The sequence below is a fragment of the Sander lucioperca genome, unplaced genomic scaffold, assembly GCF_008315115.2.
Source record: "Sander lucioperca isolate FBNREF2018 unplaced genomic scaffold, SLUC_FBN_1.2 Unpl_35, whole genome shotgun sequence".
Lineage (NCBI taxonomy): Eukaryota > Metazoa > Chordata > Actinopteri > Perciformes > Percidae > Sander > Sander lucioperca.
Genome location: NW_023396371.1, coordinates 5,001 through 17,222, shown reverse-complemented (window position 1 = coordinate 17,222; position 12,222 = coordinate 5,001). Strand labels below are relative to the sequence as shown.

Below are 12,222 nucleotides of genomic sequence, written 5' to 3'. Positions count from 1 at the left end.
TGCTGGCTCTGAACCAAAACGGGTTGTGGATTATCTAGACAGGTAGGCTAGTGCTCTATGTCCCTCTCAGCCATTATAGTTTATCAAAATAGAGGAATGACATGGAAGCCTCCTTGGACGTGCCCGTCCGATGTAAATACAGATAAGAAATTCTTCGCTTACGAGGAGAAGTCAGATCATTGGCAGAGGTCATTTTACACCAATGAGGGCATATTTATGAATGAAGACATTGATTTTAGCTCAGAAAATACTCAAAACACTACACAGTGTACCTTTAAAATAAAATCACTGACACTTTATCAGCGAGATACACGTGTGTGTGTGTGTGTGTGTGTGTGTGTGTGTGTGTGTGTGTGTAATATCATGTTGAGTTCTCTCATCAACATTTAAAACAGATATTAATATATATTATATAATAATATATTAATACCAGATGTAGGTGTGTATGTGTGCCAGCGCCTCCTGCAGGCTGCATTACACATTACAAACTAAACACATGAACACATACTGGGACTTTGAGTTTTATGTGTTTATGTGTGAATGAATGTTATGAATCTACAGTTTGCCTGATTTCATGTACAACTGGTGCACAAAAACAGTGACCTCCTACAAAAGATATGTTGTCAGGATGTAACACCATTAGCCTGAAGATGGTCTAGTACCCAAACGTTCCCTACTGTTAAACTTATATATTTTAAGTTAGACAGTGTGTGTGAGTTTCTTTGCAACGTTTGACCAGCTTGTCTCCCTCTGACGCTCCTGTCTCACGTTGTAGACATGGACTGTATAATATTAAGACACATGCTCTGTCCATTAGTATTATACAGTCTATGGTCGTAGATGTGAAGTATGTTTCTGTTCTGATGTGTGACCAAGAGGCCGTAATGGTGGCTGCTTTAAACACATAGTTAATGTTGTGAAACGGTTGCAGTTTGGTTAGGTTTAGGCACCAAAACTACTAAAGTCCTGTGTTTGTGTTTCAGTGTGAACTTCTTTGGCCACCAGCCAATTTCCCGCCTTTTCTGATTACAACAGAAGTTTATGTAAGTCTCTGTTTCAACATGTTAGTATGGTGGGCCATCAGGGACATTATTAACAGACAATCACTACTTATACAATAACTATTATTAATTATTACAATTACCTCACACACATACACATGAAATGCTCTCACACACTACTGAAATACTCTCATATACAGTAGTGTATATAAGAGTGTTTTAACTAGGGATGCACCAAATCCAGATTTTTGGGGTTCGGCCGAATACCGAATCCACTGGTTAAGATTCTGCCGAAACTGAATACCGACTCCTCCTCCCATCCTCAGTCCATTAACACAGTAAACACATTAATGAAGTAAACAGCGTTCTAAAATAGTTAAATATTGAACTTAATGTTTAATTCACACGCTCTTTTCACATCGTAGGAAAGCACATCGCTATCTCGTGTTTGAGTGTTTTAGTAATTGTGAATAATGTCCCTGATGGCTCCTCATACTTCTGGGTCAACCTGATTTTAAGGAGTGTGCAGGTTTGTCTGCTTGTTTTAGTTTTCTCCTACGTAAGAATTCTCAGTTTGGAAATGAGTTAGGCAACCAACGGCACGTCTCAGCCACAGATCACATGACAATACCAGCTGAGCTTCATGTTTATAACATTTAACATCACTTTTAGTTTGCATGCTGAGATTAATTATCTGAGATTTTACTTCAACAGTTGTGTTAATAAACTACACACTTAAGACGAAGACAGAAGTACTTTACAGTATCTGATGGAGACACAAGAAATTATTAATCAGTCTGGAATAAAACTCAACCTGATAAACTAGAATAACAAAGCTCCGCCCTCCACATGACTCACCGGAGACGAACAAGGAAACAGGATGTTATTCTGCCTCACTGAGACGACACACACACACACACACACACACACACACACACACACACACACACACACACACACACACACAGAGACGGCCGATAAGATTCCCCTTCAGACCAGCACTTCCTTTGAGAGGACATCTACAGGAGGGAATACTGGGACACTACCACTTCAAGCAGCTGCTGAATCCACAGACTGATCGAGATTTTACAAAAACAAAGACTGAAAGTGAAAGTAAGTTTGAGGGAACAGGGAGTGTCTGAGCTGTCTGCCTGCTGTGTTTTCTGCTTCACTCAGAGACTAAATGGCTTCCAGATTAGAGCAAGATCTCTGCTGTCCTGTCTGCTATGAAGTCTTTAAAGATCCTGTCATCCTGTCATGTAGCCACAGCTTCTGTAGAGACTGTCTGCAGAGCTGGTGGACAGATAGACCGATCAGAGACTGTCCAGTTTGTAAGAGAAGACATTCAAGGGAAGATCTACCTCCTAACTATGCTTTAAGGAACGCATGTGAGGCCTTCTTACAGGAGAGAGATCAGAGAGCTTCAGAGGCTCGCTGCAGTCTGCACTCTGAGAAACTCAAACTCTTCTGTCTGGACCATCAGCAGCCAGTGTGTCTCGTCTGCAGAGATTCAGAAAAACACTCCAACCACATAATCAGACCCATCGATGAAGCTGCACGACAACACAAGAAGAAACTCCAGGAAACTCTGGAGCCCTTAAAGAAGAAGATAAAGGTTTTTGAACAAGTTAAAGAGGAGTGTGATCAAACAGCAGAACACATGAAGGTCCAGGCCCGACGCACAGAGACGCAGATTAAGGATCAGTTTAAGAAGCTTCACCAGTTTCTAGAAGAGGAAGAGGAGGCCAGGATGGCTGCACTGAGGGAGGAAGAGGAGCAGAAGAGTCAGAGGATGAAGGAGAAGATGGAGGCTCTGAGCAGAGAGATAGCAGCTCTTTCAGACACAGTCAGAGCCACAGAGGAGCAGCTGAGAGCTGAAGACGTCTCATTCCTGATCAACTACAAGGCTGCAGTGGAAAGAGTCCAGCAGCGCCCCCTGCTGGATGATCCACAGCTGCTCTCAGGAGCTCTGATAGACGAGGCCAAACACCTGGGCAACCTGAGCTTCAACATCTGGAACAAGATGAAGGACATGGTCTCCTACACTCCTCTGGTTCTGGACCCAAACACTGCTGATCCAGAACTCATCCTGTCTGAAGATCTGACCAGTGGGAGACGAGGTGGAGAGAAACAGCAGCTTCCTGATAATCCAGAGAGGTTTGATCATCTCTACTCTATTCTGGGCTCTGAGGGCTTTAACTCAGGGAATCACAGCTGGGATGTCGAGGTTGGAGACAGTACAGTCTGGTCACTGGGTGTGTTAGGAGAGTCTGTCCAGAGGAAGAGAGACATACGGTCTGGATTATGGAGAATATGGTTCTACAGAGGTAAATACAGAGCATTGTCTCCATCAGATCCAGACACTGTTCTCCCGTTGAAGAAGCAGCTCCAGAGGATCAGAGTGACTCTGGACTGGAACAGAGGAAATCTGTCGTTCTCTGATCCTGATACTAACACACACATACACACCTTCAGACACACTTTCACTGAGAAGATGTTTCCATTCTTTAACATTCTGCTGGGTGAACTGAAGGTTTCCCCAGTGAAGGTCTGTGTGACTGTAGAACAGGAATAGAAGAAGTCCATGTTTCAGATGTTGGTGGTGGGAGGGGCTTCTCTTTGATTATCAAATATATCTTTACAGTTTTTTCCAACTGCTTACACACGTCTCCTCTTTTTAAAACTCTACACACAATTCCTAAAACTGCACACACAAAATGTGAAATGCGTCACATCTCCTTCAACATGAAATACTGAATTCAGAATACCATAAACATCTTAAAATGAAGCATTTGCATCGAATGACAATTTTTTCATAACAGTAATTTTTGGATATACCATGTACACACTGTTGTTCTAAATCTACAGCTCTTTGTCTTTCATAGGCTTATATCTCCATTTACAATGTTCTAGAGAGAAAGTAATCTGCTGAGAGGGTTGGAAAGTGCTTTGTAAAAAACTATGTAATGTTACAGTAAAACAGAAAATATTCATTCAAGAGGAGCACAGCGTTGTGTACGGTAGCATGAAACAAGAACACAAAACTACAAACGTATGGAAACCAAAGGTATCATTTTTAGAATAAAGAATATGTGTGTGTGTGTGTGTGTGTGTGTGTGTGTGTGTGTGTGTGTCGGGGCGGGGGGGGGGGATTGTATGCACTTTGTGCAAAACAAAGTCTGAATTGTAATGCTGAAATAGTCATTAGATAGCTGCATGCAGTATGGACGCCACTGTGAAGCTACTCAAGATGGGCTTCTCTCATTGGTCAATCCGTGGTTGATCACATGATGAATAAGTGTGGCCCTGATCTCATCAGAGATGGCGCTCCTTCCTCTTCTTCCCTCCTCCTCCTCCTCGTTATCGTCCTCTTCCTCTCTGTCTATTGTTGGCGTCCATTGTTCTAAACAGGTAATCTGACCTTTGACCTCTGTATAGGCCTATACTAAAGCAGTGATTGGTTAGTGTTCAGTTATGACATAAATAAGTAAAATAAGCGTAGCATTTTGATTGGTTGTGTTTAGAAAAGGAAAGCAAGTCACTTCCTGTTAGATGTTTGTGTCTTAGGTAGAGAGTTGTGTGTAGTGTTTTGAAAACTGAGTGAAAGGCTGAGAAATAGCTGATGGTTTTGGAGATTTGCTGTGTAGTTTTGCACTTTGAGTGAGAGGTTTCAAAAATGGTGTGACATGAAAAGATTTAGTGTGTAAGCAGTTGGAAAAAACTGTAATAGGGCTCGGTACTGAACTCAGATACTTTCAGGCTCTGATTGAATTGCCTCCATAGTATCGAGTATTTAAAAATGCCTCGTAATTCAATACCAAATGTCAGTTCTTCAGTTAGAATCATAGCAGAGCCAAAACCATTTTCGGCCAGTCATGTTTTTCAGTGATAGGGACCCATTTTTGGAATTATTTACCAACTGAAATAAAAACACAAACTGAACAGAAAACATTTAATTGGAAGGGGAAACACTGGCTGAAAGAAAACCAAACATGGAGCCATTGAGTCAGGCCCATAAATGCAGGAGCAGGTGCACGTACACACACACATGCACACACTCCGTTGTCCCTGTTGTAATGTATTGTCTGTGCTAGATGCCTGGCTGTTTGTGCATGGCTGCAAAGGTTCCCCCCCGTGGGCAGGGTCTGGGTCTGGGAGCTAAACATGTAGCGGTCCAGGCCCCTCACTATCAGGGCGGGTGTAGGTGAGTGGGTGTAGGTGAGCGGGTGTAGGTGAGCGGGTGTAGGTGAGTGGGTGTAGGTGAGTGGGTGAGCGGGTGTAGGTGAGCGGGTGTAGGTGAGCGGGTGTAGGTGAGTGGGTGTAGGTGAGAGGGTGTAGGTGAGCGGGTGTAGGTGAGCGGGTGTAGGTGAGTGGGTGTAGGTGAGCGGGTGTAGATGAGCGGGTGTAGGTGAGCGGGTGTAGATGAGTGGGTGTAGGTGAGCGGGTGTAGGTGAGTAGGTGTAGGTGAGCGGGTGTAGGTGAGTGGGTGTAGGTGAGCGGGTGTAGGTGAGCGGGTGTAGATGAGTGGGTGAGTGGGTGTAGGTGAGCGGGTGTAGGTGAGAGGGTGTAGGTGAGTGGGTGTAGGTGAGTGGGTGAGTGGGTGTAGGTGAGTGTGTGTAGGTGAGCGGGTGTAGGTGAGCGGGTGTAGGTGAGTGGGTGTAGGTGAGTGGGTGAGTGGGTGTAGGTGAGTGGGTGTAGGTGAGCGGGTGTAGGTGAGCGGGTGTAGGTGAGTGGGTGTAGGTGAGTGGGTGAGCGGGTGTAGGTGAGTGGATGTAGGTGAGTGGGTGTAGGTGAGTGGGTGAGTGGATGTAGGTGAGTGGGTGTAGGTGAGCGGGTGTAGGTGAGCGGGTGTAGGTGAGAGGGTGTAGGTGAGAGGGTGTAGGTGAGAGGGTGTAGGTGAGCAGGTGTAGGTGAGCGGGTGTAGGTGAGTGGGTGTAGGTGAGCGGGTGTAGATGAGCGGGTGTAGGTGAGCGGGTGTAGGTGAGCGGGTGTAGGTGAGTGGGTGTAGGTGAGTGGGTGAGCGGGTGTAGGTGAGTGGATGTAGGTGAGTGGGTGTAGGTGAGTGGGTGAGTGGATGTAGGTGAGTGGGTGTAGGTGAGCGGGTGTAGGTGAGCGGGTGTAGGTGAGAGGGTGTAGGTGAGAGGGTGTAGGTGAGAGGGTGTAGGTGAGCGGGTGTAGGTGAGTGGGTGTAGGTGAGTGGGTGTAGGTGAGCGGGTGTAGATGAGCGGGTGTAGGTGAGCGGGTGTAGGTGAGCGGGTGTAGGTGAGTAGGTGTAGGTGAGCGGGTGTAGGTGAGCGGGTGTAGGTGAGCGGGTGTAGGTGAGCGGGTGTAGATGAGCGGGTGTAGGTGAGTAGGTGTAGGTGAGAGGTTGTAGGTGAGTGGGTGTAGGTGAGTGGGTGAGTGGGTGAGTGGGTGTAGGTGAGTGGGTGTAGGTGAGCGGGTGTAGGTGAGCGGGTGTAGGTGAGTGGGTGAGTGGGTGTAGGTGAGCGGGTGTAGGTGAGCGGGTGTAGGTGAGTGGGTGAGCGGGTGTAGGTGAGTGGATGTAGGTGAGTGGGTGTAGGTGAGTGGGTGAGTGGATGTAGGTGAGTGGGTGTAGGTGAGCGGGTGTAGGTGAGTGGCTGTAGGTGAGCGGGTGTAGGTGAGTGGGTGTAGGTGAGCGGGTGTAGGTGAGCGGGTGTAGGTGAGTGGGTGTAGGTGAGAGGGTGTAGGTGAGCGGGTGTAGGTGAGCGGGTGTAGGTGAGTGGGTGTAGGTGAGCGGGTGTAGGTGAGCGGGTGTAGATGAGCGGGTGTAGGTGAGTAGGTGTAGGTGAGAGGTTGTAGGTGAGTGGGTGTAGGTGAGTGGGTGAGTGGGTGAGTGGGTGAGCGGGTGTAGGTGAGTGGATGTAGGTGAGTGGGTGTAGGTGAGTGGGTGAGTGGATGTAGGTGAGTGGGTGTAGGTGAGAGGGTGTAGGTGAGCGGGTGTAGGTGAGTGGGTGTAGGTGAGTGGGTGTAGGTGAGCGGGTGTAGATGAGCGGGTGTAGGTGAGCGGGTGTAGATGAGTGGGTGTAGGTGAGCGGGTGTAGGTGAGTAGGTGTAGGTGAGCGGGTGTAGGTGAGTGGGTGTAGGTGACCGGGTGTAGGTGAGCGGGTGTAGATGAGCGGGTGTAGGTGAGTGGGTGAGTGGATGTAGGTGAGTGGGTGTAGGTGAGCGGGTGTAGGTGAGCGGGTGTAGGTGAGAGGGTGTAGGTGAGAGGGTGTAGGTGAGTGGGTGTAGGTGAGTGGGTGTAGGTGAGCGGGTGTAGATGAGCGGGTGTAGGTGAGCGGGTGTAGGTGAGCGGGTGTAGGTGAGTAGGTGTAGGTGAGCGGGTGTAGGTGAGCGGGTGTAGGTGAGCGGGTGTAGGTGAGCGGGTGTAGATGAGCGGGTGTAGGTGAGTAGGTGTAGGTGAGAGGTTGTAGGTGAGTGGGTGTAGGTGAGTGGGTGTAGGTGAGCGGGTGTAGGTGAGTGGGTGTAGGTGAGTGGGTGAGTGGGTGTAGGTGAGCGGGTGTAGGTGAGCGGGTGTAGGTGAGTGGGTGAGCGGGTGTAGGTGAGTGGATGTAGGTGAGTGGGTGTAGGTGAGTGGGTGAGTGGATGTAGGTGAGTGGGTGTAGGTGAGCGGGTGTAGGTGAGTGGCTGTAGGTGAGCGGGTGTAGGTGAGTGGGTGTAGGTGAGCGGGTGTAGGTGAGCGGGTGTAGGTGAGTGGGTGTAGGTGAGAGGGTGTAGGTGAGCGGGTGTAGGTGAGCGGGTGTAGGTGAGTGGGTGTAGGTGAGCGGGTGTAGGTGAGCGGGTGTAGATGAGCGGGTGTAGGTGAGTAGGTGTAGGTGAGAGGTTGTAGGTGAGTGGGTGTAGGTGAGTGGGTGAGTGGGTGAGTGGGTGAGCGGGTGTAGGTGAGTGGATGTAGGTGAGTGGGTGTAGGTGAGTGGGTGAGTGGATGTAGGTGAGTGGGTGTAGGTGAGAGGGTGTAGGTGAGCGGGTGTAGGTGAGTGGGTGTAGGTGAGTGGGTGTAGGTGAGCGGGTGTAGATGAGCGGGTGTAGGTGAGCGGGTGTAGATGAGTGGGTGTAGGTGAGCGGGTGTAGGTGAGTAGGTGTAGGTGAGCGGGTGTAGGTGAGTGGGTGTAGGTGAGCGGGTGTAGGTGAGCGGGTGTAGATGAGCGGGTGTAGGTGAGTAGGTGTAGGTGAGAGGTTGTAGGTGAGTGGGTGTAGGTGAGTGGGTGAGTGGGTGAGTGGGTGTAGGTGAGTGGGTGTAGGTGAGCGGGTGTAGGTGAGTGGGTGTAGGTGAGTGGGTGAGTGGGTGTAGGTGAGTGGGTGTAGGTGAGCGGGTGTAGGTGAGCGGGTGTAGGTGAGTGGGTGAGCGGGTGTAGGTGAGTGGATGTAGGTGAGTGGGTGTAGGTGAGTGGGTGAGTGGATGTAGGTGAGTGGGTGTAGGTGAGCGGGTGTAGGTGAGTGGCTGTAGGTGAGCGGGTGTAGGTGAGTGGGTGTAGGTGAGTGGGTGTAGGTGAGCGGGTGTAGGTGAGTGGGTGTAGGTGAGCGGGTGTAGGTGAGCGGGTGTAGGTGAGAGGGTGTAGGTGAGTGGGTGAGTGGGTGTAGGTGAGCGGGTGTAGGTGAGCGGGTGTAGGTGAGAGGGTGTAGGTGAGCGGGTGTAGGTGAGAGGGTGTAGGTGAGTGGGTGTAGGTGAGAGGGTGTAGGTGAGTGGGTGTAGGTGAGTGGGTGTAGGTGAGTGGGTGAGTGGGTGTAGGTGAGAGGGTGTAGGTGAGTGGGTGTAGGTGAGCGGGTGTAGGTGAGAGGGTGTAGGTGAGAGGGTGTAGGTGAGTGGGTGTAGGTGAGCGGGTGTAGGTGAGCGGGTGTAGGTGAGAGGGTGTAGGTGAGTGGGTGTAGGTGAGCGGGTGTAGGTGAGTGGGTGTAGGTGAGCGGGTGTAGGTGAGCGGGTGTAGGTGAGTGGGTGTAGGTGAGAGGGTGTAGGTGAGCGGGTGTAGGTGAGAGGGTGTAGGTGAGAGGGTGTAGGTGAGAGGGTGTAGGTGAGTGGGTGAGTGGGTGTAGGTGAGCGGGTGTAGGTGAGAGGGTGTAGGTGAGAGGGTGTAGGTGAGCGGGTGTAGGTGAGTGGGTGTAGGTGAGTGGGTGAGTGGGTGTAGGTGAGAGGGTGTAGGTGAGAGGGTGTAGGTGAGGGTGTAGGTGAGAGGGTGTAGGTGAGAGGGTGTAGGTGAGTGGGTGTAGGTGAGCGGGTGTAGGTGAGTGGGTGTAGGTGAGAGGGTGTAGGTGAGAGGGTGTAGGTGAGTGGGTGTAGGTGAGAGGGTGTAGGTGAGCGGGTGTAGGTGGGTGGGTGTAGGTGAGCGGGTGTAGGTGAGCGGGTGTAGGTGAGCGGGTGTAGGTGAGAGGGTGTAGGTGAGAGGGTGTAGGTGAGTGGGTGTAGGTGAGTGGGTGAGTGGGTGTAGGTGAGAGGGTGTAGGTGAGTGGGTGTAGGTGAGCGGGTGTAGGTGAGTGGGTGTAGGTGAGAGGGTGTAGGTGAGAGGGTGTAGGTGAGTGGGTGTAGGTGAGAGGGTGTAGGTGAGTGGGTGTAGGTGAGTGGGTGTAGGTGAGTGGGTGAGAGGGTGTAGGTGAGCGGGTGTAGGTGAGAGGGTGTAGGTGAGAGGGTGTAGGTGAGAGGGTGTAGGTGAGAGGGTGTAGGTGAGTGGGTGTAGGTGAGTGGGTGTAGGTGAGCGGGTGTAGGTGAGTGGGTGTAGGTGAGAGGGTGTAGGTGAGAGGGTGTAGGTGAGTGGGTGTAGGTGAGAGGGTGTAGGTGAGTGGGTGTAGGTGAGTGGGTGTAGGTGAGTGGGTGAGAGGGTGTAGGTGAGCGGGTGTAGGTGAGAGGGTGTAGGTGAGAGGGTGTAGGTGAGAGGGTGTAGGTGAGTGGGTGTAGGTGAGAGGGTGTAGGTGAGCGGGTGTAGGTGAGCGGGTGCGAGCAGCTTGGGGTTTGTGCTGTTTTGGGATGTTTTTTATGTAAAAAAAAAAAAAAGCATCCAGTGCACTGCTGATGTAATGTGGTGATGGATCTATGAAATGTTGATTTAATATATCAGTATATAATGTATCTGCTGCATGATTGTGTAACTCACACTATGTAGTTCTTTTAAACAATAATATTTGGATTATCATTTTAGAAAGGCCTGACCAGGACTGGGGGGGTAAATTAGCCTGTTGGCTAGAAACCTTCTATGCAACACATCTCCACATGTTGTTAAGGCTTTGACTGTGATAATTATGTATGGAATAATGTGAGCTGCGTTGTCCCTGACAAATAAACTAATAAATAAATAAAAAAGTTGGTTTGGTCAGTAATCAAACTGGGGGGGTGATTGCCTCAGGGCAGCGAGGGTGTGTTCAGTGTCAATAAAATAGTTAGTAAATTAGTAACTCTGACTCCCGTCTCTGCTCTGTAAAATAACTGTTTCTGTCTTTAAGGAACTGCTTTGTACAGTACGGAGCCCCCAACCTGATCTCACAGAACGGCCCCTTAAGTTAAGGAAAAGGTCCTGGGTGGGCTTACGTTTCCACGACACGCGGGACAACAACGGGACAGTTGGGTTTAGGAAACGTGACCCGCGGGACCCGACCCCCCGTCTCCTGGTGAAAGTCCTGTGTTTGACCCGTCCTCCCCCCCAACCAACCTCCCTATGCAGATTTTCGGCCTTTCATACTACTCGCTACCGTAGTCGCTCTTAATGCTACGTCATCTTCTCATTGACTTCACATTGGCGTTGTTTTCCGTGGTGGCCACACGGAGTTTTCACACATTGCGTGCCTCCACCAGATAATGAGCTTTTAACAGTTCGTGATCATTTCAGGGATTCTTTGAGACCAGGATGGAGCCCTGGAAGCTCACAGCGAGATGTTTTCAGGAGACTACTTTTACGTTACATAACAATAAGGGTAACACTTTATTAGAAGGGGTGTACATAAGACTGACATGACACCGTCATTATTATGACCTGACACCGTCATGAACATGAAGGCGTCATTTTGAGTGGTCATGACTGTTGTCATTAAGGGTCATTGGGCAAATTATGACACTTTTAATGCAAAGTTAGCATTGTCTGAGATGTCTTTCTCAGGACAACGTATTATTATTAAAGGGTTATTTAGATAGGGGCAGATACAAATAAACATAGATAAGCTTCAACAGTCATCTGATGTATGGATCATAGTGTTTTTAGCCGAAGATAATTCTCGACATTTGTCTCTAGTACGGCTTTTGGTTACAAATAAAAATACAGATTTACATTATTATTAAAAACACAATAAAGATGAAATAAAAAGAAACTAAATGAAAATGGAAGGAAAGTATACAATGAGAGCACAGTGTAAAAACTAAATAGAAAACTTGACTTTAACCTAGACAACAGTCCCTCCCTACCAGTGTTGGGAGTAACGCAATTACAGTAATGTATTCCTTTCTGCAGTAATATAACGCATTACTAATTAAATTTCGGTAATATTATACTCGTTACAATCTCAGTAACGCGAGTTACAACGCATTTTAACGCAACATTTAGTGGTGCATTGTTTTTTTAAGAATTCACCAACAACGACACATTTGTTCACAGGAAAGAAAAAGCCGTATTATTTTCCTGTCGCTGTATTTGATGGTTGAGATGATACATTTGCGATATGGACATTTTCAGGAGTTATTACGCTGCGTTGAAGTGAGCTGTCCTGTTTCTGTTCCCGTGGTCAGAACCAGAGACGGTACGGACAGCATGTATGTCCCAACAGGTGACGGTACGTCAGCATGTATGTCCCAACAGGTGACGGTACGGACAGCATGTATGTCCCAACAGGTGACGGTACGTCAGCATGTATGTCCCAACAGGTGACGGTACGTCAGCATGTATGTCCCAACAGGTGACGGTACGTCAGCATGTATGTCCCAACAGGTGACGGTACGGACAGCATGTATGTCCCAACAGGTGACGGTACGGACAGCATGTATGTCCCAACAGGTGACGGTACGTCAGCATGTATGTCCCAACAGGTGACGGTATGGACAGCATGTATGTCCCAACAGGTGACGGTACGTCAGCATGTATGTCCCAACAGGTAACGGTATGGACAGCATGTATGTCCCAACAGGTGACGGTACGTCAGCATGTATGTCCCAACAGGTAACGGTATGGACAGCATGTATGTCCCAACAGGTGACGGTACGGACAGCATGTATGTCCCAACAGGTGAC

The 12,222-nt window shown here is 49.0% G+C and overlaps 1 protein-coding gene across 1 annotated transcript; it reads left to right on the top strand.

The window, feature by feature from the left end:
- Positions 1-2,094: 2,094 nt before the first annotated feature.
- Positions 2,095-3,606, top strand: LOC116041493 (nuclear factor 7, brain-like). The gene has a single exon (XM_035998871.1). It carries the CDS (start codon positions 2,185-2,187, stop codon positions 3,574-3,576), a length of 1,392 nt encoding a protein of 463 aa, XP_035854764.1. The 5' UTR covers positions 2,095-2,184; the 3' UTR covers positions 3,577-3,606.
- Positions 3,607-12,222: the final 8,616 nt, after the last annotated feature.

Coding starts and splice junctions, on each gene's coding strand:
- LOC116041493 (XM_035998871.1), top strand. CDS start 2,185: ATGGCTTCCAGATTAGAGCAAGATCTCTGCTGTCCTGTCTGCTATGAA.